The 27,897-nt window shown below is 52.2% G+C and overlaps 1 protein-coding gene across 7 annotated transcripts in view; it reads left to right on the top strand.

Moving 5' to 3' along the window:
- SPATA13 (spermatogenesis associated 13) overlaps window positions 1–27,897 on the top strand; it is a 264,206-nt gene that overhangs the window by 175,035 nt on the left and 61,274 nt on the right. For 4 of the 7 annotated variants that reach the window (XM_067016353.1, XM_067016355.1, XM_067016356.1 and 1 more), the window contains exon 2: window positions 18,090–19,676. The exons of 1 other annotated variant lie outside the window; for it this stretch is intronic. In XM_067016353.1, coding sequence (XP_066872454.1) covers window positions 18,090–19,676 — 1,587 coding nt within the window. Of the gene's footprint in view, window positions 1–18,089; window positions 19,677–27,897 lie in introns of those variants that run through there. 2 more of the 7 variants (XM_067016360.1, XM_067016361.1) reach the window with 2 other exon arrangements.

The following is a 27,897-nucleotide window of genomic DNA, read 5'->3' as shown; positions in this document are numbered from 1 at the left end:
GATCAGAGAGCATTGGACCGTCCGGCAGGAAAGGCTGAAAGGTTTGCTAAGTTGGAGACAAAACCAGTTGCTGCCTTACAGGCAGTAAAACCGTGACCTTTGGGGTTATCTTTTCTGCATGGCAGAGATGATTTGCATCTCCTGGCCACAGATAATCTGCAAATTAACCTGTTAACTTACCGGATCAGCACAAAATAGCACGTCAAAATAAGGCACATTCTCCTAGAGAATGAAATGGCCTTTGGGTGGTCCTGTTGGACGCGCTCTGGTGTGAAAGGTGCCACCCTTTGCTGGGTTTCCATTTCTGGATGTTTACAATGTGTATAAGGATTAGAGAGGGACCATTAATATCACCGAAATGACCAGGATGCCTGGAACTCAGCGTGCACGGGGTGTCCTGGGGGCAGGTCTTTGTCCCTGGCTCAAGCAGCCCAGTGACATGTATTCGGTTTCCTGGAAGCAGAGCCCTTGTTCTTTCAGCTCCTCCCCTCCCCCACCCCATCCTCTCCTCTTCACTTGTTTTGTTTCTAAACTGACTACTCAGTGTCAGGTCCTCACAGCCTCCCTGCCCCCGAACAGGCAAGGGACTCAGGAGTAAAGCAGCAGGCCTATTTCAGAGACAGATGGCTTTGCTGGATGTTCCAGAAACAAGAAAGAAATGGCTAGCCATCTCTCAAACCCTTTGTCATGAAATCCTTTAGACTCAGTAACAACGTTGCAGACGTCTTCCACCCGGGGCCCCGGGTACGTGTGGTTCGATGCCGGGTTAAGTCTGCTGAAGTGTGGCCTGGGGTCACCGTGGAAGCATCGTGCTGTCTCATTCTTGGGGCAGCTCAGTTCACGCCAGTTTCCTAAGTTAAGTCTTGGCGGGAACTCAAAACTGGACGTCTGGTTCAGCGAGTGAGCAGGTGCATTTGTTCCAGTCTCTTCTCCTTGTCCTTTTGCTCTGCAAAGCCCGGAGTTGTGTGGCCTGTCCCACCTGTGGTCACGAGGATGTGGACCCTGGGAGGTGACTGGGGCTCAGCAGAGTCAGAAGAGCTTTAACCAAGTGATGGCCCGAGGGCGTCCGCGGTGGGCGGTGCCCTCCCCAAAGGGCCCTGACTGCTGTTTATGGGAGGATTGTAGTTTTAGGAGATACAGTACATATTTTCAGGATCACAAAACCGTAAAGGTGGAGGAAACCTCAGGGTGATGCATCCAGCCCCCAGGCCCTCTGCGATCTGTGGCCGCTGGGCCGTCCTGGGGGCTCGCGCATGTTCCTGATTCCTTGATTGTTCGTAAATTCTTTGTTCCAGAAGGAAAGCAACCGGTATTCTATGCACTGATCCTCCCAGAGGGTGCACATGTGACTAAATCTGTACTCCTTCCCTAGGAGAATTCCTAAAATTTATGTTAAAAGCTTAGTATCCCAGGATCCTTCTACTGTTTGTGAAAGGACGTGGGTACCAGGTCATTGTCCAACCCGATCTGTAGTGTGTCTTTTCTTTTTGTTTGTTTGTTTGTTTTTGTTTTCTTTATTTGCGGTATGCGGGCCTCTCACCGCCGCGGCCCCTCCCTTAGCGGAGCACAGGCTCCGGACGCGCAGGCTCAGCGGCCATGGCTCACGGGCCCAGCCGCTCCGCGGCACGTGGGATCTTCCCGGACCGGGGCACGAACCCGCGTCCCATGCATCGGCAGGCGGACTCTCCACCACTGCACCACCAGGGAAGCCCCATGTCTGTTCTTTTAAGATGTGGTGCTTAGAACTGGATGTATTATCCCAGGTTAACTGGCCAGGGTACGGGGTAGGGGAGGGCTGGGAGAGACCGTTGCCTCTTGGATCGAGCTCGGTTCCTATCCTGTGCGTGGAGTTGAATGTACTGGAATTTCTGAGAGTCGTGTGACCGTGTCGGATCACAGTGGCCACCGGGCTTTCTACATCTTTGGGTTCTTTGTGTCAAGTAGTCCCATCTTAGCCATGTATAGGTAATTTTTAAACCTCATTTTTTTAAACCGTGAAGAGTTAGGAATGGAAAGCAGCACCATTAATAATAATATAGGAGTTTTATCAGACAGAAAGAGCAGCGTGATGGTTACTAGCCTAGCACCGGAGTCAGAGTGTCTGTGGGTTCAAATCCTATCTCCTTTGTTTGTTACTATATGACCTTGAGATAATCCAGTGGGATTGTGCCTGCGAGGTACTTCCCGGGGCTCCTGGCCTGTGGTCAGTGATCTGAATGGGAGCAGTCTTTCTCTTTGCCCAACTCCTCTGAGCTCTTCAACAGGCATTTTGCTATGTAACCCAACTCCAACTTGAAGAATACCATTATTTCCCCCCTTTTTCCACATGGGGGAACTGTGTCACTTGTTCAGGGCTATATGGCTGCTGAATCCGCAGTAGGAATTGGAACACAGGTCTGTCTGATGCCAAGTGATTTGGTACAGCTATGTAGGCCTATTAGATTATATGTTATTTTTAATTAGTATTTGCTGACCCATCCGTCTAACACTGGTATATCTTCTAAAAGATGACTTCATTAAATATTTAATTTATGCAAAGAATATTTGTAACATGTATAAGTTTAACAACCCCTCCTGAGAGGTAACCATCTCTCTGAATTTTGGGCTTATCACTCCTTAACTTTTCATTATTGGTTTTCCACATAGATAAATATTCCTCGGTAATACTTTATCCTTTATGATTTCCTAGTTGAATAAGCATAACGTATGAGATGTGACTACAAGGCCGTTGTTTTTCCTGCTCCCCATGGGGCCTGTGAATGAATTCTGTGCTTCTTTCTTTCCCTGACCTCCACGAAGACCCAGGCAGGTCCCCTGACTCTCCCTGTCACCTGTGGGTCATAAAAATCTCACAGTCACTTCCAGTTTAAACAGACTGCTCACTTCTGCAATTAAAATGCTCAGTTTCCTGTAATAATCCAACTTTAACCTTGTGAAAGAATCGAGGCCCTTGACCTGGCACCTCCCTGTCCCCCTCCACTCAGAACATGGCAGGTACCCCAATTTCCTCACCCGTGTTCTTTCGTGTGAACTTTAAGATCAGCGGGTCGGGGTGACGCGCACAGAGTCCGGACGGTGATGGAGGCGCTCTCGAGTCTCGGTGATGTAATGGTGCCGCCTCTCCCTCTGCAAGACCGTGGCCAGGCGAGCATGGTCACCGACTCAAGGGGCGGTTTCTGGGCACTTGCCTGGATGAGCGGGGACCCTCTGTGTCGTGCAGAGAGCTCTCAGGGAGTAAAGGTCTGTGTCACTGGCTTGACCGGCCCACTTACTAAGCAGCTCTTTGTTTCTTTATGTTTTAAATTTATACCCTTTTTCAGAGTCGTTTTAGGTGTACAGAAAAATTGGTCAGCAAGTACAGTGTTCTCAAATACCCCTCTGCCTGACGTGCGGCTTCCCCCTGCTGGTAACGTCTCACCTCGGCCTGGCGCGGCCGTTCCAGTCCACAAGCTGACACTGACACCTTGTCGTCACCCAGGGTCCATGGTTTACAGTAGGGCTCACTCCTGGGCTTGTCCATTCTGAGTCTGCGCACGTGCACGGGGACAGATACCCACCACGGCGGCATCGCACAGAGTGGCTGCACTGTCTGTGCTCTGCCTGTTCATGCCTCCCTGCCCTTAACCCCTGGGAACCGCCGATCTGTTCATCGTCTCCATGGTTGTACCTTTTCCAGAAGGTCGTGTAGTTGGAACTATCCAGTGTGTGGCTTTTTTGGATTGGCTTCTTTCACTTAGCTTTACGCTTCGAGGGTTTCTCCCATGATTTTTTTCCAAATGGCTGGTGGCTCAGCTCTTTTCAGCACCGAATACTCTTCTGTCATCTGGATGCACCGTAGTTCATGTCTCTAGTCACCCCCTGAAGATCCTCTTGATTGTTTCCAAGTTTTGGCCACTGTGAATAAAACCGCTATAAACAACGTCAGCTGTTTCGATTTGTTCTCTTGGGTAAAATGAGACATTGGACAAAACTCTTTATCGCCTCCAATGCTCGGAAATCCCGTCTGTGAAGACGGCTGAGAACTAGGAACAGGGCCAGGAGGGTGGCAGACGTCAGTGGTCCCCAAGAGGAGGGGACGCGGGAGGGGAGGGACGGGGAAGACGGGCCGGATGGAGCCAAGAGCGTGAGGACGGGGCTGAAGTCTTTAAAAATGGAAACCAAACCCAACCAGGGCAGCGGACGCGGGGGTGGAGGGGCGGGCTCTGGGGGCTGCTGGGTTCACGGGGCTCTTTTTTCAGCCTGTCACTGATGTCACGCGTGGAGCTGGCCAGGAGGGCCTGGGACGTGGGCAGACGCGGTGAATGCTCCTGCTTAGCGGGACGGGGGGTTGAGGGCGGCGTCACACCAGCCGAAACGCAGCAGCCCCGCCGTCCGGGCCCTGGCGCCCACGCGGGCAGCCCCCCTCGATGCCCGGGGAGGTGGCCCCTCCTGCGTTCCCGCCCGGAGGGCCCGCCGGCCCGGGGCACTGGCTTTCAGAGGAAAAGCGTTGGCTCACACCCGGTTTTGAGAGCTCCTGGTCGCTTTGCTGTGAGGGTCCCTCTCGTGGCTTAGTCACTGCGGGTCACGGGAAGGTCACAGGAAGGGAGGTCGCTCTCCTGTGTAATTCAGGAAGTCCAAACAGGCCAACACGGAGCCATCAAAATCTTCGTTTTCAAGTCCCTAAGAAGAGTTACGCAAGAACCCTCAGGAGACAAGGCCTTTCCTGAGGGCGTTGGTGATGAGGACGGAGCCCTTGTGACCCTTCCGGGCTGGGGACTTGGGAAGTTGCTGTGGCTCTTTTGACCGAAATTCCTGCTCTGGACACTTGGAGTAAATACGTGCTCTGCCTTGAATTATGTGTCTGAATCCTCTTCAGAATGTTTATTAGACCGTTCCCGAGGCCATTATGCTTAATATCATCAATTTTGTGCTTTGAGCAGCTTGACTGATACAATCTGCATACCATAAAATTCACTCACTGCAATTGTACGATTCAGTTATTTTTAGTAAGTTTTACAGAGCTGTGCAACCATCGTCCCCAGAAGAACCCTCGTGGCCATTTCTAGTCACTGCTTGTTTCCTCCCCAGCCCCCGCTACAGCCCTCGACTTGCTGGGTAGGGTCACCCTTCCGGGACACCTCAGTGTCGCCAGAACCCAACAGCAGGCCGCCTCTGCTGTCTTCCTTCACTTTGCCCTTGAAGGCTTCATTTAGCTTTTGAAGTCAGTCCATGTTGTAGTAACATTTATTTTTATACAATTACAATAAGTAACTCTATAATACTTGACTCCTATATTCTTTTTTTTTTTTTTTTTTTTCTGTACGCGGGCCTCTCACTGTCGCGGCCTCTCCCGTTGCGGAGCACAGGCTCCGGACGCGCAGGCTCAGCGGCCACGGCTCACGGGCCCAGCCGCTCCGCGGCACGTGGGATCCTCCTGGACCGGGGCACGAACCCGCGTCCCCCGCATCGGCAGGCGGACTCTCAACCACTGCGCCGCCAGGGAAGCCCGACTCCTATATTCTTTGCTACATCTGAGTGTATTCTTCCTTTTAAAAGATAATCACTTTGCTGTGTGTTTGCGAGTTTGTTTCTTAATTCTTTGAGGAGTCAGTTTTAGAAGGATAGGAATAATTGCACTGTGGAGAAGAGTCTGATCTCCTTTGGCGGGGCTCCCAAGCCCTCTTTTGGTTGTAAAGCCGCACAGTCACCCTAAATAGGTGGCCAACAGCCATGAGTATTTTGCCCATGATCATAAAGGGGTGCTGGTCCCACAGGCAACAGCACGTTCTTGAGACCAGCCTGGGGACAAGTATCTCTTCTGCACCCGAGCGGACGGGGCCCCCAGCCAGCAAGCTCGTAGAGCCCAGTCCTGGGCCGGCGGGTATGCAGCCAGCACAGTCCATAGACGCCCCCAGCACCGGCCTCCGTCAGAGACCTAATAAGTTCCTGTATTTTAGCCTCACCTGTACTTTGAGGTACAATATTAGAATGCTCCTGTGACTCTGTGTGTGTGTGTGCAAGTTGGGGAAGAAAGTTAAAACTGGGGTTTAATACCTGAAGGGAGCAGGAGGAAGGAAGTAACAGACGACAGAGCTGCTGTTCCTGTCAGAAGACACAGGTGGGGACACCGGCAGCTCTCATTAGACCGGTTTTGTCTTTCGTTCTGCGTCTCCACTGACTTCTCTAATGACTGGAGATCAGAGAAAGGTGCAGGGAGCTCCACCAGTTTTGTGAGCTAAAGCATCCCCGAGCCTGTCCACTCCGGCCGTAGAGTAGCGGAGACGGGAACAGTAAACCCTCACTTATTTAGGAGTTAGTAAACGGCCCCTAGAATCACGCACGGGTTGGTTCTGTGAGGATTTCCGAAGAGCACGGAGCACGTGTTTGGAGTTGGCTCTGGGCAGAGGGTGTGGACTGATGCCTGGTCACCCTTGTCCCTCAGCAGGAAAGGAAGCCATGCCGACACTGCAGCTTTGTCCATCTTTCTCTCAGTTCATCACAGAGACACGAGCTTCGTTTCGTTGTCTGTTTTGGTGACGAGTCAGGTGTCAGATTCGGCAAAGGGCAGACCTCCCTGGGCCCTTGGCGTGGTTTCCCTGAATTCCGTTGTCAAGGATGGGCCAAGGGTCCCTGTGTGGGTCTCCGTGTGTGACCAGTGGGTGACAGTCACATGTGTGTTGGAAGAGCCTGATCTCAGTCACGTGGGGCCTTCCCTTCACTCCAGGGCCAGTTCCTAAAGGCGAGACTTGGGATACGGAATTTTTTGCAGCTTAAATTCAGTGGCCCCCTCCAAGTTTCAGACTTATTTCTCATTTTTCTTGGTAGAGAGGTGGGAAAAGAAGCCAGAAAGATTTTTTTTTGGATGTTACAGTGCCCAGTTAATTCAGGAGAAGGACTTGGCAGTCTCGCCCACAGGGTAAGGTTACTTTGAAGGCATCCAGACTCAGTGTTTACAAGGAGGCCCTGGATGTTTCATCAGATATGTATTGAGCTGCTGATAGCTGTCAGACACTCTGTGTCCGCGTGGACGCTAAGGATGATGAGGACAGGCCCGTCCTCAAGGACGCATGCACGTTTCTGAGCGAGCCACTCCCAGAGTCAGCCATGAGGGCCCCGTCGGGGGACGTGCTGTCCAGGCTGACCTCTGCCGCGAGCAGATTCAACCCTGGTCCAGAGGGTCCCAAACTTCCTTAGTCCACGTGTCCTGGTTTCTCAGCAAGTCTCCTGTGCAGCCCCTTGGCCAAAAGAAGCACCTAAATATTCCATTTATTAAGTAGTTTTTAACTAGCCATCCAAAGAAGGCTGTTTCTAAGTGTAGAGAAAGAAGAAAATTAGAAATTTGAGGAATTCGCGTGCCTGGTTCACTTTGAAGGCAAGCAGAAGTCTCAACAGGAATACACACTTTTTGTTGAAGATTGGATATAGGGGTTTTTTAACCTAAAGTTTTACAGAATTATGTGGAAAACACAGTATTCCTAGAAAATAGGAACCTCTGATGATGTTTTTCTTGTTTTCTGGACAAGATTATAATCTCCTGCAGAACAGGCCTGTGCGGACCTTGGCGTCAGTATCGGTGAGCTCTCAGCACGCGCGCGGCGACCCGTCACGACAGCGGTAGACTCAGTGAGAAATGTCCCCCCGCCCCAACCGAGGGGGTCGACAGCTGTCCTTTGGGCCAAGGCAGACGTGGGAATTCAGCTTGAAGATGCAGCGTGCTCGCAAAACCATCAACTGTAACTGTCGTTAAGGCCCCCGTTCCTGTCTCCCCGTTAAAACCCAGTTATGTGCTCAGTTGTCTCCGAAGGACAGGGGCTTTGACTTCATTTAACATCTAGTTTCAGAAGATCGGTTGAAACTCAGCTGTCACGCTGAAGGTGTGGGGCGAGGGCATGAAAGACGGAAAGCCGGTTCTTGCCAAGGTCAAGTCAGCAAAGTAAAATGCGGACCTTTGTCAGGCGCTCCTGCCTTCCATCAGCTTCGGTTCTGGCGCTGATGTCACTGCTGCAGGAGCCCGTCCAGGTGTCATAACGCTGCAGACTTCCTTACAATTGCTTGTTTAACCAGTGTCTCCCCAGCGGGATAAAGGTCTGTGGTGGCTGAGACGGTGTCTGCTGTTCCCCGCTCTCCTCTCTCTGTCTGTCTGTCCCGACACCAGTCAGACAGGAGGGATCGCGGCGCCTCCTGGAATGACCGGAGGAACGGATGATGCCTCCCGTGAGGTTCTTCCTCGTTACAAGAGGAAGTTTCACAGCAAGCCGCGGGAAGTCCCTTTAAACGGAAGCCGTCGGTGCTTCTTTCTGACTTCGTGCGCTCAGCTGACGCCATGGCCTGCACGTGGCCCTGCGCTGCTTGTGTCGCCGCCCGGAAGCGGCGAGGACGGGTTTCTGCCAAAGCACGGCGTCTTGCCTCAGAGCGTTCGGCCTAGGACGGATGACGAACTGCATCATTACAGCTCTGAAACGACTGTTAGCAAAGAAATGAACCAGCGCGACTTTGGCAGGGTGTTAATTTTTGCAGGGGACGTGTGAGGCCAGAGGAGGCCACGGACAGCCCACCTGTTCCCGGTGCCGCAGCGGGGCTTTTCCATCCCCTACTTCTGCTACCATATGAGCCCCTAGGCCAAAGAAACCAGGCCCATCTTTTTATTAACCCCTATTACGAGTCGAGTATAATTCGCCAACAATGAACGATAATTAATATAGCAAGCACATTCCTTACTATTGGTAACATAGTTTATTTACATTAGGAATTAAGGGGGGTTGAGCAGATGATAGACTCTTACAAGAAAATGTGTTTATTTTTTATTTTTTTGCGGTACGCGGGCCTCTCACTGCCGTGGCCTCTCCCGTTGCGGAGCACAGGCTCCGGACGCGCAGGCCCAGTGGCCACGGCTCACGGGCCCAGCCGCTCCGCGGCACGTGGGATCTTCCCGGACCGGGGCACGAACCCGCGTCCCCTGCATCGGCAGGCGGACTCTCAACCACTGCGCCACCAGGGAAGTCCAAGAAAATGTGTTTTAAATTCTGAACAATTGACTTCTACATTGACATTTAGAATACCACGTGTCCAAATTGGAGATGTCAGTTACTTACAAGTCATAGTCAGGGTTGAAAGGAGTTCTGAAGCATATATTATCCATCTGTGGGGAGAAAAGATAGAACTAGTTTAAAAATGAAATAATGGCATTTCCCCCACATCCACGTTTAGACATCCCTTCTCTGGTCCTTCACTGTGGTCTGGCAGTGACCTTTGACCCGGCAGGCTGGCTGGAGGGTGGAGGAGATGCTCCGCTCTTGGATCACAAAGGAGTGACCTGTGCAGCTGGGGCCCTTTCTGCACCCCCCATGGACCCCGTGGGAGATGCTGCTTTTGCCTCAGTCCAGATTGGCCTGTAAGAGGCTTACATCCATTGTATTTCCAACAGAGAAGTATTGCACTTCTTTTTGATCTATAAATTTGATGTAGAATTCCATTTCCTGTTTACCTTTTTCACGTCAACCTATAACGATAAAATTTATGCTTTGCAGGGAGAGGTGTCCTGTTATGATCATGACTGATATTCCAACGAAAATATTCCGTTTAGGATGCACTTGCTTCCCCTGACAACCTGTGAGGTGCTCTCAGGGGCGTCGGGATCCTGTTACCCCAGCCCGGGGACCCCCTAACTCTCTGAGGCTGGTCTCACCGAGGAATGCGCCTGGCCTTGTCTGTGGTCGCTGGGTCCTTTGCAGCGGCCCTTGGGGGCGGGGCGGGGAGCAGACCCGTGTCCTTTCTTGGTCGCCTGGGGCTCACCTTCCCCGAGCCTCCTGGGAGGTCCCCCAACCTTGCTCATCTCCCCCCTTCCTCCACTCTCCTTTTGTTAGGTTCAAGATAGTTCCGTCTTCGTTATTCTTCAGTTTCTTTTAGTACCTAAACTGGTTTTGAACTTTTCACGAAAGACAGAATATAATGCTCGTGTCATGTCAGCTCCTCCGAGCGTCTGACATATTTATAGAACCTTATTAAGCTTTGTGTCAAGGGAGCCGTGTCAGTGGGGTGTGAGGCCGGGGTTTTCCTGAGTCTGACACATGCTCCTGTCTTCCGTTGGGCTTCCGGAAGCTTCTGACATGAGAGGGCCAGAAGCATCCCGTCGGGTGAACGGGGCTGAGGAGTGGGACGGAGCCACCTGGTGGCCAGTCTCCCCACGGGCCGAGCTGGAGGCTGGCTGAGGTTGGGGGTGTGAGAGCCCGCGGCTTAGGGGGACAGGCGGGGGAGGGGGTCAGAGCTGAACGTGGGAGGAGAGGAAGATGCTCGCGGGCCGCGTCCGGAGGGTAAGATTAAGGGATGGAGCACGTCGCAAGGCCTGTCTCCTGCACTAGTAGCTGGCGGGCTAGTAGAGAGAGTGGACACAGGAGGGGCGCCCCCGATCACTGTCCAGTGAGAGCTTGGTGTGTGCAACTCCAGGAGCACGGGCCCTTGGCAAAGAAGCCGAGCGGTGGAGCAGGCCATACGATCCCGTGGAAGCTTCTGGCCCAAGTCTCTGTCGTAGAAAGAACGGTAAAACCCCAAAGAAGCTGCCGAGGAGCTCTCCTGAGTTGCCCGCGAGTCCCTTTTCGAAGGACAAACATGAACTGAGAAGTTGGCACTGAGCAAGGGCCTGGGATGCGTGTGGCGTTTTCCTCCGTCAAGGTTTCCTCGCCCGGGGGGCCGGGGGGCCCTTCTGAGCCGCAGGAGAGTGAGGCCGGGGGCCCCCTGAGCAGAGGAGGTCTCCTTTGTGCTCGAGCACAGTGTCTGAGGCCCTCAGCATCCCTTCTTCAAGCCTCAGAGGGGCCACTGATGTCCCTGGGAGCGGGCTCGTCACAACAGCCCCTCCTCGAACGGAGCGGCCCCAGCGCAGCTCCTGTGGGGCTGGGCACCCCCCCGCGCCCCCCCCCTCCCCCCAGCTGTGGAGGCATGGTTGCGGGCGCCTGCTCCGTTCACGTTGGTACCCGGGGTGCCTCCTGCGGGATGAGGTCCGTGAAACAACAGCCAGACGTCAGTCCGGTTAGAAGAAGACGTTTAAATTCGACAAACAAGGCCTTTCAGCAGGTGCTTTGCTGTGAACAGGGTGAGGGTGTGGGGTACCGACTGCACAGAGCAGGGGGGGGTGCTCTCTGGACCCCCGTCCGTAGTGACGGCAGGACGTGCTGCTCCCACACCCCCTCAACTGAGACCTAATTGGATGGAAGCGGAGTGGGAGGCTGACCTTGTTTCCTCCAAAAGGCAGTGTTACCAACTGGGGTTCTATGCCCAGAAAGACATTTTATGCAAAAAGACAAAACCAAAAACCTTGAGCGCTAGCCTGAGTTCAGGGAAAATACGCCACCAACATATATAGCCTTATAAACGGCTTTTACCAAATGCTGGGTATGCAAGCAGTGTTGATCACTGGAGAGGGTTTCTGTGCAGCCCGCCGGGTGAGCCCAGGGACGCGCAGCTCCAGATTTCTGCTAAATGGCCTCTCGCAGGCAGAAACGTTGCTTTTGCTCCAGTGACCTTCAAAGTGCCTTCAAGATTAGGGCCACCCAGCTGGAAAACTTTCTTTGCCCTGAACCGTCAGCGCAGGGGAGGCCCCGTTGCTGTGGTGACATCCCTTTTGGCACTGGCTGCTGGCATGAGGTCGTCCTCACCGAGAACTTGGGAGGTTACTGCTGCAGATTTACCGTGAGAAAGCTGGGGGCTGGGGAGGAGGTACCGGAACCGAGGCAGGCCATCTGCAGCTGTCTCCCTGGCGTGCCTCTCGTGAAGCCGGCCGAGGCTCTTTCAACCCCGGGCTTTAGAGTGGAGTGCAGGACGCGGGGTTCAGAGGCTGGCACTGCGTTGAGCATTGAGGTCACGGCCAGGACGCGCAGCTCAGGTGCAGACCTACCCTAGCACACCTGGCTGGCTAGACCTCCCCACCCCTGACTTCAGAGACCAAAGGAAGGTTTTCCTCTCTCTGGCCTAAGGCCTGCCTTTGCAAACCCTCAGAATTGACAAAGCAAACATCCAGTCCCTACTGGGAAACCCCATTCTCACCTGCAGGAATGCGGTTCAGCCCAGTAACCCAGATAAGGCCAGGCAGCCACTCACACCTTGTACAGACTCGACACCCTTCCCAGAGATACAGTGACTCGGTCTTGCCCGAGCTACGGTTTTATGTGTACTTTCAGTTGTAGACACTTAAATGACTGGGTGTTTAAATGAAGGCAGAGCTCTGCTCTTTTGAAGCATCCTCCCCCATCTTCACCTGGAGAGACCCCGAGGATGCCACGTCCATGGCGGAAGGACAGTCTTCCTTTGAGATGTGGACATGGCGGTCGAAAGGAAGAGGGGGAGGGGTTTTGTATTCAGGACCGGGCAGTGGGGAAAGGAACTTCATCCTTGGAACTAGAACCCACCATCGAATCTTAGATGCATTTTCCTATGGAAATGTTACAGATTATGGTTACATTCACTGTATTACCGGTTAAATGTAGTTTGACGGGCAGAGTCTGTGGCGAAGTAGACTGCCCGTAAGTAGCCCTTTAGAATACGACTCGTTCATAAGGTGCGGGCGCTGGAATTTGAGCCCCGCTCAGAGTCTTGATTTCAGCAAGGTGTTCTGGGAAAGATTTTGGAATGAATAAGAGAAGAAAAGGACCTACCGGGAAGGGAAAGGGGAGAGTAAAATGGGCAGGCTCAGCAAACGACAGTGCTGAACATCCTACAGTCCAGTGCACAGGCCGGCCTCACAGCTGAGGATGATCTGGCCGTGGATGTGCAAGAGGAGGGGGTTCCCATCCTTCATTAGCCGGTCTCTGGCTGGATGCAGAGGATGCAGAGTTCAATGAGACCTGGTCTGTGCCTTCAAAGAACTTTTCAACCTCCCCGGAGTTACGTGGAGGTTGGCAAGTGCTGAAACAGCAGCTCACAAAGGAGCCCACAGGGGACGGGCATCTGAGTTGGGGCGGAAGGAGAGAGAGCCTCCAGGGAAGAGCTGATTTGAGTCAGAGACAGGCAAGTCGCATGTTTATCCGTCAGGAAAGGAGAAGCATCTCTAGATGTTCCAGAGAGACCCTAACTGAGGGATTATTTTACGCAGCTGAGAAACGAGAGAAGCCAGGAGAGCTCAGATGGACGGTAGCAGGAAAGTGCTGTCTCCCGAGGCTGGAGGGAAAGGGGGGCGAGGTGCCAGTGTCCCCCCACCCCCAGCACAGGAGCGAGGACCTGCAGGGGCCCAGCAGGGGCGGGAGCCAACGAGGGGCGCAGCAGCTTCTGGACGAGCCCCGGCGGGGGGGGGGGGATGCCCTGTCATCTCCCTTCTTCCCGCATACGGCGTCTCCCGCCCGTGCCTCCCACCGGCCCACCTGACCGGAAGCCACTGGTCAGGGGGGCCTGGGGACCGTGGTCCCCTAATACAGAGGGACAAGAGTGGCTGCGGAAGACTCTGAGAGCCAGAGAGGAGACGGCCCGGAGCATCGCAGCGCGAGGGACCCTGGCTCTAAGTCCCTCCGCATCCCTAGAGGGAAAGGGGTGGCACGCTGAGCTGAGATGCGACACCCTCTGGGGTCTGGAGGCGGCCAGCATCCCTAGAGGAAGTGGCACGTGTCCGTTTGCACTCTGGGAAGGGCACTGCCGAATGGGAGGTGAGTTAGACCGCAGGGCAGGAGACTTGTCAGGGGAGGCTTCCAGGTGGACGCAGTGATGGCGGGGGGGGGCCAGGCCAGGACTGTCGAGATGCGCAGTCCAGTCTCTTAGGCTAACCGCTGGGGTCTGGAGGGAAAGGAAGAGGGCCAGGGTGACCCTGGGGTTTGGCCAGTACGTGGCAGCGCCTGGCCTGGAACCCAGTCCCTTGCTGCCCAGCCTGTGCTTTCACCTGCTGTAGCTTGACGAAGGGGCCTGATCTTTACGGCTAGGAGTTGGATGTTCCCTGAGGCCGTTTTCTGCCATGTTGTGATTCAAGGCTCTGTGCTCTCACCCCTTTCGCATCCAGATTTCAGTGCTTGCTTCCAGTGTCACATTTCCTATACTTTACCCGAACATGTAACGAAAACCTCCTTGTTTGTACATTAGCCTGGTACGTATTCCTGAATTTCAAATTCAAGTACAAGTTCTTATTTAAAAATCACTTGTCATGGATGTTTTCAGAGAATTCTCATTACGAATGAAAAGAAATGTTCCCTTCTAAAGTTCAAACAATCCAGAATCCAGCTGCTAGACAATGGATTTCACAATATTCCCATCTAAAATTCGTTCTTGTACTCCTGTTCATAAATATCTCTGGCTGAGCTCCCACAATTGACAAGACTTGCTACAAAACCACTGATTGAATTGCAACCCTTGTTAGTGAATAGAGGTCAAAGTCTTAGTTCTAAATAATGCAAGTTGGTATGTTACTCGGAAATTCCAGGCAAAGCTTTTTTCCGTGATTTTCAGTTTCATTCCAAGCAGCAGACAACAATCACGTCGTTCATGGGAGAGTAAGTCACTGGTCTTTTAAAAAGCGTGTTGCCCCAGTTAGACACCCAGACATGCATGTATTTTACTGGATCTGTACCCTACAACTCATACAAGCTTTAAGTACGTACTTGGACTTTTGCGTGTTGTCAAAATGTGAACGTCTTCACGTTGGGATAATACTTGGTGGTACGCAATGGTGAATTGTTAGCCTTGGTACCGTTATTGACAAGGCAGGATAGCGGATACAAAATTCACATCCAGATAAACTTCAATAATCTTAGTGTGCAAAGCACAGTTCTTACTCTCAAAGGGTTGGTAGTCTTGTTCTGAAGGCAGCCACATAAACTTGTTAAAATGATAAATATAGATCAGTATAATCTGCTTTTATAAAGCAATTGGGTGAGATGCCTGGAACCCACAGAGTAAAGGGGCTAATTCGCTTTAGGCGGATCAGCTCTCAAAGAAGGTGACAGACGCCTGCAGACGGCCTCAGAGTTAGACTAAGGGGAGGCGGGTTTTTCTAAAGCTGTTTTCACCGAGCTTCCACCATTACAGCGATCCGTCCTTCCAACTACATTGTTCTCCTTAATGGAGGGTGAACAGTCATCCCGCTTTGCCAAGAACTTTCCCGGTTTCACCCCGAGAGTCCCATATCCTGGAGGACACCCCATCCCGTGGGCCAACGGGGACAGCCGGTCACCCGAACTTACTGCCCCCATCTTCCTGTGCCCGTGCCATTTTCCCCCTAGAATGGGCAGTCACCTTGTCGCCGCCTTGACTTTGTCATGGGGCCTACACACATCCAACACAGGCCAACAGAGGCTCATGAATGCATTGGCTGTTTGAGAGACACATAGATGGTGGCACCTCTTATTTTATAGACGGTGCTGAAGCACAGGTTACTGAAATGACTTGACTCAAGACTCAGGTGGCAGTTTAGACCTAGACCTGGGCCCTGGTCCTCCGCAGACCATTCTCAAACCACCCAGCAGTAAAGCAACGCTTCCCCGCACCCCTTGAGCCCTTAGGGTCAGCTTCACAGTTGGGTCCTCGGTTCTAGGAGGTCCCACGGCGCCCTCTGGCTGTGGTGTCAGTATGTTGTCTCCGTCCAGCCAGATTACAAGGCAGGGATCCTGTCTGCTCTTCTGTGTCCAGGGCAGGTCATAACAAGACGACTATTACTGTGTAATGTGCAGTTAGTGGACTTGACTTGCGACTGGACTTGGCAGTTGGCACAGACTATCTGCTTCATTTCAAGACTGTGAGAAGCCGCAACAGGGCTTCCCTGGTGGCGCGGTGGTTGGGAATCCGCCTGCCGATGCAGGGGCTACGGGTTCGTGCCCCGGTCCGGGAGGATCCCACATGCCGCGGAGCGGCTGGGCCCGTGGGCCATGGCCGCTGGGCCTGCGCGTCCGGAGCCTGTGCCCCGCAATGGGAGAGGCCACAACAGTGAGAGGCCCGCGTACCACAAAAAAAAAAAAAAAAAAAAAAGAAAGAAAAAAGAAGCCGCAACAAGCCCCATGCCCTGTCCCTCCCACAGAAGGTGAGGATGGACGGGTGATGCTGGGTGTTGGATTCATTCTGCAGCTGGTTGTAGGTTTCACATCCACCCTCGGTGCCAGGATGATTTGAGATTTTACTCATACGGTTCATTCACACGCAACCCACAGCTCCTCAGGCCCCTCCTTTCTCTGTTTGAACATTAGACTGCAGAGGGCACGTGGGCACCCCATCCATCTTCTGATGAGTCGAACTGGGTAACGGGACATCAGAAAGGCTCCAGGGTCTACATCCGTGTAGCCTCCCTCGGCCTGGATGGAATCAACGCTTTAACCATGATTCTCCCTGGAAATCCCTCCTCCGTGGGCACAAGGTGGGGGCAAATGAAAATGAACCCATCAGAGAATTGGGAGAGAAGAAGCAGATGAGACCTCTTGGCATGAGGTCAGATTTTTTTTTTTCTGCATGTGAGAGGAATAAGCCAAACTGGGGCCTGACCTCAAAGTCTTTATACAACTTGCTCCTTCTCTCCTGCCTTTAATGTTGCCTTCGGAATGACAGCCTTGACTGCTGTCGTGAGGACTTCCGGGACTTGACTTAAGTCCGGGTTATGTCATAAGGCCCTGAACTTGGAGTCACGCCTGCGTTCAAACCCCATCTCTGCCTCTGTCTTTGGTCATTAGTTTGATGCAGTGAGGAAGCGCGTAGGCTTTGGGGTGGGGGAGCCGCAGGACCCCCAGATGAATTACCTAACCTGCATCCGTTTGATTGTGTGTGAAATGGAAATCATTCGGTTGACCGTGTAGGTTTGCATGACTACTCAGTGTCATGGTGTTTTGAAAGCACTTAGTACAGGGGCCTGACATGTAAGCACTTCATAAATGGTAGCCTTTTGGGATTATGATTATACTCTTCCCTTCCTTCCTTCCTTCCTTCCTTCCTTCCTTCCCTCCCCCCTCCCCCCCTCAGCTAATCGTTCAGTGAGTGCAGGGGCACATGCTAGCCCTTGAGGGCTGAGCAGGCCTTGGCCTGGCGCGCAGAGGCCGCGGGAGCAGCATTGGCCCCTGGGGGAGAGCACAGACACAGGTGTGCAGTGGGCTTCTGGGTCTGAGGGAGCAAGGTAGACGGCGGCGCGGGTATTCGTTTAATTTGAATGGCTGTGTCTGAATGTCTACTGTTTCAGTATTCTCCTCACCTCCATTCCCCAGCCAGTTAGAGTGCCCTGACCAGAGGCCCTTCCAACGCAGTTTCCTGCACAGAGCCCGACCTGAGGCCACCTCAGCGTGGTCCCTCCTCCTCTTGTGGCCCTATGGCGCTCTGGAGCTCTGTCATTAGAGTTTTGGGGTATTCTGTAGACAATATGCAGCTCAAAGTGTCTTGGTCTCCATCACAACTCATCCTTGCCTGAGGCCTCTTGTATACTAAGCACTCAGCCTCCTATGAGCTGCATTAAATTTAACCTAGTTGGGCTTCCCTGGTGGCGCAGTGGTTGAGAGTCCGCCTGCCGATGCAGGAGACACGGGTTCGTGCCCTGGTCCGGGAAGATCCCACATGCCGCGGAGCAACTAAGCCCGTGAGCCATGGCCGCTGGGCCTGCGCGTCCGGAGCCTGTGCTCCGCAACGGGAGAGGCCACAACAGTGAGAGGCCCGCATACCGCAAAAAAAAAAAAAAAAAAAAAAAAAAAAAATTTAACCTAGTTCAGCGTTTCCCTGTGACACATTTTGAAATAGTGTTGGGTTTTGTGTGTACGCGGGTGTGTGTCTGAGATAACTGAAGATGTCTTCTATTTCGAATAAAGAGAAGACGTAGTCTTCAATGATGCCTTGGCTTTTTCATTCTAGAAGTTTTTCAAAAGTTTCCTTTAACGAGTTCCATTGGATTTCAGGGTTTACCATCATATTGAATGATGGTAAATAATAAAGATATAATTATCTTTTTTAAAATGAATGTATAATTTGCATTCTTCCCTCTCGTTTAATGCGAAATGAATTAGGAGAAAAAAAGCAACATTTTAACTTAATTTAAAATAGGTTTTATGTGATCGGGCCTGTCGGGGGGCAGGTCTGGTTTTCTGTTAGCAATTATTAAACGAGATAGATGAGCCCCCGTTGACAGAGGGAGGCTCTTCTGGGGGCAGACGGCTAACTCCCTGCTTTGTTTTCCGCTGCAGGCGGTGACCACGACCGCGGAGCCCGATGTGCACGGCAGGCGGGAAGGCCAGGCCGGCGGCCTCGGGGAGGAAGGCGTGCGCGCGGAGCCGGGGGACACGGAGGCGCGCGTGGGTCTGAACCGCGCTGCCCTGTGCCCGCGGGCTCCCGGCCCCCAGACCATGACCACGGCCCAGAACGGACACGGGCGCGGCGCTGCGGTCCCCGGGCCCATCTCGGATCCCAAAGACCCCGGCATGGTGACCTACCCGGCGTGTCGCCACGGCGGCTGCGGCGGCGCCGGCGCCGGCGCCCGGGAGGCGCGGCTCAGCCCGGCCCGCCTCCTGCGCCTCTTCTCCGCCGGCGCGAACAGGACGCGCGCCGACGCCGAGCGGCCCCGGCCCGCCGGCCTCGTGGGCAGCTCCTCCACGTGGAACGCCCTGGCCTCCTTCCGGAAAATGGGGTCTTTCAAAAAACTGAAGACCTCGGTCCTCCAGGGAATTCAGAACCGGGAGGGATGGGACGCCGCCAAAGAGGCGGCCGAGGAACGCGACCTGGGCAAGGCGGTCCCCAACGGCGCGGCGGCCGGAGCCCCCGCGGGCAGGTGCCCCCCGGGGCCGGGCTTCGCGTCCGACGGCTCCGACCCCGAGGAGCCCGACGACGGCTTCGCGCGCGGCGCCCTCCGGTCCCGCAGCATCCGCCGCGCCTACGGCCTGGGGCGCATTCGCCTCCTGGACCCGGAGCCGCCCGCCCCGGAGCCCGCGGCGCGCGAGGCCCCGGCGCGGGAGCCCGAGAGGAACGGCGTCTGCAGGCGGAGCAAGAGTACGGACAGCCTGACCTTCCTCAAGAAGAGCTCCTTCCGGAGGAAGTCGGCCTCGCACGTGGCCGAGCTGCGGCGCGCGCCCGAGAGCCGGGGCCCGCGGAGGACGCTGAGCGGCTCGTCCGCCGACTCCGACAGCTCCGGCGGGGCCCCCGCGAGGCCCCGGCGCTGCAGGAGCCCGCTCCGCGCCCCGGACCTGGCCCGGGTGCTGCGGCTCGTGGGCGGCCGGCCCGGGGACCCCGGGGGCGCCCCGCCCGGGCCGCGGCCGCACAGCCGGCTGCACGACGACTACTCCCGCCGCGCGGGCGCCGGCCCCGAGCGCGGGCGGAGGGGCGCGGAGCCCCCGGACCCCGGCCTGGTGGGTGCGGGGGGCTCGGCCGGGTACGCGGCTGCCGGAGATGCCGCTCTTCGCGCCCTCGGCCCTTCCTGCGGGCCCCCGGCCCGGGAGCTGCCGGACAGAGGCGCCAAGGAGCCGGGCCCTGGCGACCCGTCTCCCGTGGAGCCCGAGCCTCCTCTCGGGCCTCCGAGGCCCACCACGCCCAAGCCCCCCAGCCCTCGGAGCCCCGACGCAGCACCTGTCAAGTGTCCCAACGGTGTCAGCGCGCTGTCCCTGAGTTCGGTGGACAGCGAGGAAAGGGCAGAGGGGCCCGTCCAGAAGGAGCAAGGTCCCGGGTCCTTCCAGGATGCGGTGCAAACCGCCTGTGACCTGGGCAGTGAGGACAGCGGCACCGGCTGCCACCCGCAGCAGAGCCTCGGGGGGGCGAACTGTCCAGAAGAAAAGACGGACGAGGTAAGGGCTGAGCGGGACATCCTTGGTGACCCGCCACGTGACGGGTGCCTGTCGCAGCGCCACCCTCCCTCCCTCCCTCCCTCCCCGGAGATGGCCCGAGGGCACAGCGTGTCCCTTCACTTGCCTGGAGGCCCGGGTCCTGGGCTGATTCTCTTGCCCTCAGGATTATTCTTGTTAAGTTGCTGTTTACCAGGTTCAGGAGTAATCTTTCTCTGTTCTGAAATGAATTGCTGTTGTGTGAAACTCCTTGAGATGGCATTTACCATACAATTCCTTCAGAAGACAGGTGCCCCAGCCATGTGCTAGATTTTGGGAGAAAAGTTGAAAACATCTCTTCTGTACTGCATGCAGCTAGCTAATAGGGGCTCTCAAAATTTCGATTTTTGAAACTTTTTTTTTTTTTTTTAATTAACCAGAGCTTTCTTGTCTTTCTACTTTAAAGTGTTTCCATATCCTTTCCAACAGAGTTCATAATGAACGAAGAAACCATTACATATTCTAAGTCTGCTTTATTTCCTGGGAGTGAATTAGAAACATACAGTTTGATACCTGTCAGCGCCTGAGTGATGATGGTTCAAAGGAATTTTTATGATGGTTATTGTATTTATTTATTTATTTAGTTTATCTTTTACTGGTAACTACATGCTTTAATTTAAAAACAGCCTATTTATCTAAAGTAGCATGTGTTTATTTTTAGAGTAGAACATAAGCATCTCATGAATTGAATTCACTAATAACTGTCAAGGCTCCAAGAGCAGTGGTCTTTTCATATCCTGTCAAGAATCCGGGCAAGCTTACTGTGTAATTTTCACCTTATAACTGCATTCAGTAATGTTCCCTTACAGAGCTGAGAGCCGAGGAGATGCATGCACGTGTCCGTATTGCAAGTTGTTCTCTCCGTAAGTCCCTAGACTGTATCACAGGTATAAATCGGTGCTTGCAACAGTTCCTTCCCGCTGATCCCTGGGGAGGACCTCAGTTTTGCCCTGCTGCCTGCAGATGAGTAATGATACAGCCGACTTGGAAGCCAAGGCAGCCTCTGTTTTTAACCTTGGCTTTACAGGGAGTCTTAGAAGGTGGGGCCTACCACACACCACTTGGAGGAGATCGAAATCTGCCTCATGGTCCCTGGGTACCCAGAGGAGGGAGGCTGCCTCACTTTTTCTGGATCTGGGTTTGCATGGAGACCTCGGGCGGCCAGTCTGTCCTCCCGAGGTCCTGTATGTTGATGACCACTTGCTCATTTGCGTATTTCCAAAGGAGTCCATGGAACGGTTGTAAGGACCCGAGACTAGGTGTCAGCCGTGGGAAGGAGTCCTGACTCTGCTCTGGTTTGTGTTATTGATCAAGGCCCGAGCCGGTCTGGGCTTCACGTCGCCCTGGATGATGAGATGAAGTGTAACTCCTTACATCAAGCATGCCATCCTGCCATACTGATGGTTCAGGACACCCCCCTCCTCCTTCAAAAGAGGGCTTTGCCTAGTTCTAGAGGGTTCTTTATGCTAAAGGTGGAGATTTTATTTTCTGCTTAACAAAATCAGTAAAAAAGAAAAAAAAATCATTAAAATATTTTATTCCTGAGCAATTATTAACTAAACATATTCAAGAGTTAAGTTTCTAACTTAATTACTTCCCAGGGTAATTTTTGACCATTATATACTTTTACATGCATATTTGCTGTTCTTAGTTTATATCATTTAGTTCCTTCCCACAAGGGGTCACCAAAGAGAGAAAGAAGAAGGGCACAAGTTATTAATAGTGCGTGCATGTTGGTAATTCTACGGGTTTTCTTTAAGATATTCATTACATTTTTAGGTTGCGTTCATTTCCGCAGAATTCTCATGTAGCACATCAAGCTTCCTCTTGTGCTTTTAGAGTAAATGTCAGAAAGAGAAAATATAGTGCTGATTTTGCCCAGTTTGCATTGTATATGTTGGTAATCTTTAGTGTTACTTGCAGAGAAGTACTTGCAAAATATAATCTGAAACGTCCTCTTTTATTTTGACATTTAGAAACAAAGTACAAACAATGAAGCAAACAAAACAAAAAGCACCTTGTGAAATGCAGCAGTTCCAACCTTCATGGGTTAGAAGCAGTATTTATCAGTCTTATATAGCCTCCCATAAAACTAAATAACAGTCTTTACTATATTTTAATGTACACTGTTATTTTTAAATTTATTGATAGTATGGTTCCACCTACATGTTTAAAGCTATTTTGAGCTGTGGTTATGGTTGAATTTTAAAAAGTTGAAACCTGTGTATATATTATGATGTTATTTAAGATGCATATGCATCATGAAATTTTCAGTAAGGGAGAATAGTTCTTTAGATTTAGAATCATTTATTTGTAACATACTACTCTAAAAGGGACAAAATCTTTGGAAAACTGCACACGGTTTAGCAAGACGGCGTCCCAAAATAGCCTCCTTAGCGTCGTACTCCTGCCACCTAGTGGTAAAGTTTGTTGTAACAACGACGATCTGGGGAATGAGACTGAAATCGTTACTTGGTTGTGAAATGCAGCTGAGCATGTATACCTGTTCCCCTGTAAAGGTACAGACCCAGGGGTTTAGTGTCGTTGCTGGTGTCCCTGCAGAGTCACACAGTGACTCACTGGCTGAATTAGGTCAACGGGAGGAGGCCCTGTCCTTAGTCCTGCGGTGTGGATGCCCTAGTTCCTGGTGGTGCTGAAATGTACCATAGATGAAGCTCTATTAAGTGATGAGAATCCATTGTAACTCCTTTACAGGGAGCTTAAGTCTTCTTGTGGTAGATGTTTCTAGTTTGGTTGGGGTCCCAGCTCTGCCTTCCAGAAGATGCCAAACGTTAGGCAGAGCCCTTGAACTTCTCAAAGTTCAAGGACAAGCTTTCTCTGCCTTGGAGGTTTGCAAGAACCCAGGAAATTATGTGGTAAACACTCAGCCCAGTGCTTCACACTGGCTGACGTTGTGTGGTGTTCACTATCCATTTAATGACTTTTCCGTCCTGGATTGACCTGACTTCTTCAGACGGTGGCCAGTTAGGGTCAGTTTTTTCCAGCACTGGTTGTTAACACTCACCGTGTTACAGGCTTCTGGAGGTTTGTGAGATTTACATGTTTATTCAGTAACACGTCACATCAAATTGTGGAGTACCTCCCAGGTGTGAGACACTCAGGTGTAGCTCTAAGGAATAGTGGGTGATGTCGAGGAAGATTATTGATTACCCAAGATGTATCTAAACCATAGTAGAATATGCAGAACGGATTAAGTCCCTCAAAAGAGGTAAAACCATAATCCATAATGCTGTGGGATTCCACAACAGTTGTAGTTCTTACCCAAGTACCAAATCAAGGAAAGCTTAATAGGGGTGATCACGTCTGATTTGAAGAAGGTGAGATTTCTGAGAGGAAGGTGGGGCATTTCAGTGGTCAGATGTACAGCGATTTTATGTGATTTGAGAGAACAGGATGTAACAGTTTGATCTGGTGTTGCGGAACCATCCCAGTTAGGATGAAATTGTTAGGTTCAGATCATGGACTCTTGCATTCCTGATAGTCTATATGTTACCTGATAAGCATTGAGGAATCAAAGGTTTTTCTGAATAGAGAAGGGCTAGGCTCAGAACTGTGCGTTGGAGAAGTTAATTCACCATCAGTGAGGAAGGAAATCAGAAAGGTGACCAGAGGCAGAACTATCAGGAACTTATTGCCACAGAGACCTCGGAGGTGGCAAGGCTCTGAAGCATGGGGGAGGGAATCCAGTATGTGAGGAAGGACAGAGCGGGTGGAACAGCACATAATAAACAAGGCGTACCTTGTCATTCATCTATCACCCGCCTGGGTGTGCCAGACACGGGAAAGAAAGAGTTAAAAAGCAAATGGCTCGGGCTTCCCTGGTGGCGCAGTGGTTGAGAGTCCGCCTGCCAATGCGGGGGACGCGGGTTCGTGCCCCGGTCCGGGAGGATCCCACGTGCCGCGGAGCGACTGGGCCCGTGAGTCGTGGCCGCTGCGCCTGCGCGTCGGGAGCCTGTGCTCCGCAACGGGAGGGGCCACAACAGTGAGAGGCTCGCGTACCGCAAAAAAAAAAAAAAAAAAAAGCAAATGGCTCTTATTCTCATGGGCTCGAAGTCCAAGTGGTAGATTGGGATGTATGAGTAATTGGAGGAATGTTCTAGGCGCCTTGGAGCAACAAAGACCGAATTCTTAGGCCCGGGTGAAGAGGGCATGATGCAGGGGGAGACGCCGGAGTGCGGTCTTGACGGAGATCGGGCCGGGGACGCACCGGGTGGCAATGGGGGGAGGGCGGCAGGGCCCTCCAGTGCAAGTGGAAGCGCGGGGAGGGGTCAGGTGTGGGGCACGGGGCGGGGCTCAGCCAGGGCAGTGACCCGAGCTTCCTTTCCTCCGCTGTAAAATGGCAAGAGTGGGTGCCGGCTGCCTAGAGGCTACCCGGGGTCGTCGGGAAGGTCAAATGGGCGCTGCACGTGGAGTCCTTAGCTCCCAGCTTTGCTGTAACGTGTCCACGGGAGGTGAGTCTGCTGTGCTCATTGCTGCGCGGGGCGGCCGGGTGAGCGGGAGCGATGGGATTGGAGAGGCCCGCCAACACGATTCGGAGGGACCTCGCTGGGACCTGCAGGCTGTGCAAAGCCAGAGGGCTGTGAGAGGCAGGGACCACAGGGTGCGGCCGGCTACACCGAGAGGCTGGGGGTGGGACGGCCCTGGGGACAGACAGAGCCCCTCGAGGGCCTAGTCCAGCGGTGATGAGCGCTGAGCTAAGGCCATGGAAACGGGGCAGGGGCTGATTCCAAAGTGATTTCGCAGTTTATGTTTTTAATTAGCGTTGGAGTGTTTGGGGGGAAAGGGAAGTCAAAGGTGAGGGTACTGTTGTGTTGGGGCCCAGAATCAAGCCCCAAAGACTCTGGACCAGTGCTGAACTTAGCTCATCACCCAGCCCTTGCGCTAACACGATGGCAGCCCAAGGGGACCCTTACAGTTGGCTCCAGCACTCAAATGTTTGAGGGTCTTGTAGCTCTCTTCCTCAGGGACTTGTGCCCTCAAAATCGTCGGAAGCCCTCGCAGTACGCAGCCTTACGCAGCGGAGACGATTTGAGCGCTGCGCTGGGAGACTTTCGCTCTGCGGGATGCAGTGTTATTCCCGCATGGGGCTTCGATCCGCCGAGGTCACCACCCCTGCCCGGGGCTGGGCGGCCCGGGCGCCTGGGGACTTCATGTGCTCCGCCGGCCCCCACCCCCGGCCCACTGCCCGCTTTTTGCTGCTGCCTCTAAAAAAGGAGGGGATTTCTGTGGCATCACCAGGTACACTGGCACTAAAATAAAGGCTCTCTCTAGCTTCTAGTACTGGAATAATCCATCCAGTAGGTGAGGAGGAGCTAAATCAGGCCTATTTTCAGTGTGGATTAGGAACTCCGGAACTTTCTGATGATCACAAGGGGTACTTCATACATAATGATGGTTCCGAGGTACTGTTTTCTCGGTCATTTAATCAGAGACACAGAAATTTTGCATAATTTTGACTCTTTGCAGATTACTTAGACATTACTGTCCAGGTTACTTAAATAGGTAGCTGGGAGATTTAAACAGTTCTGCTGGAGGTTAGAACGGTCCACAGCTGTTTCACAAAGCCTAGCAATTCCAGAAAGATGAGGTTGCCTACACAGAGTTAAATGTAGTGACCCTAGAAAACCTGCCCAAGAGTTTTAGGAGTTTTACTGAGATATAATTTGCATGACAAAATTCACCAATTGTAGGTATACCTATATACCTGCGCAAGAGCCCAGTTTTTATAGAAATTACTGTAATAACCATTTGTAGTCAAGTATAAATGATGTACTGTATCGCATTTGAGATGAATTTTAAGCTTTCTAAAGTATATGAAATTCTTAAAAGAAGTGACAGGAACCCGTATCACAGTGTATTTGTTAGAGGTGGAGTAGTTTTGCTGGTTTGGTGCCTTGTTTTAATTTGCGGCCAACAGAGGCGTGATAAGGCCTTAATGAAGTTATGAAATGTGGAAAAGTAGTGTCAGTGTTCTTTGGGGGGAATTTGAGCCTGATGACTTAAGCTTCCCTATGATAATCAGGAGGAAAGAGCGTCCAGGGTTGGGAATTACTTTCCGGTTGGCCCGGTGACAGCTGTTCACTTTGCCGCGTCCGCCGTGGCCGTCAGAAGGAAGGCCGTGGGCGTGAACGGACAGAAGAACATCAGCACAGTTTGTCGCAGGCCCCTGTATAAACCGAATGCTACCTCTGTTTCCTCCTACCAGGGACAGTGTGAGGACGCAAGGGCAGTGAGGATGCTCCACTCTCTCAGGAAGAGCACGGCGATGCTGAGCGGAGGACTTCAGGGGGTCGCCCCTGGTTCAGGAATGGGGGGCGGGGGAGCCTCGGCATTGGTTGCCAGCCAGCGATGCCAGCATTTCCGAGTGCTGGGGAGGCTCTCTGGTGTAGAATAGTCGGGCTTTGTAGGAGGGCTGCCCAAGTTCAAGTCCTGGCTTTTCTGCTAACCAGCTGTATGTCCTTAAGAAAAATCCTTGACTTATTTAAGCCTCATTTCTTTAAAAATGGAGCTAATAAAAAAAAAATTAAAAAAAAAAAAAAATGGAGCTAATAATACCTACCAGGAGTAAATGAACTAATGCATATAAGATACATACCACAGTGCCTGGAACATAGTAGAATATTATTAAGCTTTATATCATTATTATTATTTTTTTTTTTTTTTGCGGTACGCGGGCCTCTCACCGCTGTGGCCTCTCCCGTTGCGGAGCACAGGCTCCGGACGCGCAGGCCTAGCGGCCATGGCTCACGGGCTTAGTTGCTCCGCGGCATGTGGGATCCTCCCGGACCAGGGCACGAACCCGTGTCCCCTGCATCGGCAGGCGGACTCTCAACCACTGCGCCACCAGGGAAGCCCTATATCATTATTATTAATCTTACTAGTTTATCTTGTCATATTATAAACTATATTATTATATTACATATAATATCATGTATATTATTAAACAATATTATAAAAATGTGCTAATTCGACAATTAAAATTAAAGTATTACTACATTACATATTATATATTATAATTTAAATTATACTATTGGATGTTATTAGTAATCATTAATATTAACACTAAAGCATAAATATTAGCTTTTAGCATATTCATTACTGGTTAAAATTGCCGCCTTTGGTCAGACCCTTCAGTACAAACCAGTTAAATTCTGCAAATTACTTCCCGTCTTGAAGCCCGAGTTTCTCACAGTTTGGAATCGGACCACCCAGGATGCAAGGTAAAGGCATAGGTCCTGAGCCCCACCTGGAGCTACTGAAGCAGAGGCAGTAATCTGGACCTTTAACACGATACGCAGGGAAATATCTCAGGCACTGAGGCTTGAGACCTGCTGTCCAGGCCGAGGCTCCTCTAGGTACTAATATCCTGTATGTTAGGCTTGGGCATTTCTCTTCTACCTCTACCCCCGCTAACTCTTGGTTTAGGAAAGAGAGGCATTAACCCCTGAAAGGGTTAAACATGACCTTGTAGTCCTGGGTTTTTCATTGAACTCTATTATTAACTGGATACGAATCTCTATAGAGTACAAACAACAGTTCCCCAGGAATGAAATTACAACCTTTCAAGCAAGAAATAAATGGTGGAGTAAAGAATTTGGTCTAAAGTATGTTGAGTAGAAATTGCTACACCCTCTGCTGGGCACTGGAGTTTTACCAACTCCCTTTGGAACTTTAAAAATGTCATTGGCTCTTACAACTAAAAGTATCAGTCGCCACCACTCATGTTTATCTGATGGTTTTTCAGTGAATAAAGACCCTTCTCAGCCGCCCTGTCAAGGAGGTCAGCATTTTTGGATTTGGGTTTTTGTTGTTAAACAATGAATCAGCTGAGGCCTGGAGAGGGTACAGGCCCCTCCCAAGCCCCACAGTGGGGCTGGAGCCAGGCCTTCGCCGGGGACCAAGGCCCAGGGGAAGTGTCTGCTGCGCGCGGACAAATTCTAACCGTTTGCCGGTTTCCGGATCTTTGGTGGAATCTTTTCATCTTCCTTATCTGCAAAGCAGAATTTAAAGTGTCCACTGCAAGGCTTTTAAGATGAAATGAGATGTGGGATCAGCAAAGGCCAGTTTTCAGACGCCGGTGCCATGGCTGTCCAGTGCGTTCCCTCTCCATTTCCCCTTTTGACTCTGAGTCCAGCGTCCCTTCCCCGGGGCTCGGGCCACCCCC

The sequence above is a fragment of the Kogia breviceps genome, chromosome 16 (genome assembly GCF_026419965.1).
Source record: "Kogia breviceps isolate mKogBre1 chromosome 16, mKogBre1 haplotype 1, whole genome shotgun sequence".
Taxonomy (NCBI): domain Eukaryota; kingdom Metazoa; phylum Chordata; class Mammalia; order Artiodactyla; family Physeteridae; genus Kogia; species Kogia breviceps.
The sequence above is the reverse complement of the archived record's forward strand: the minus strand, read 5'-3'. Positions and strand labels throughout refer to the sequence as shown.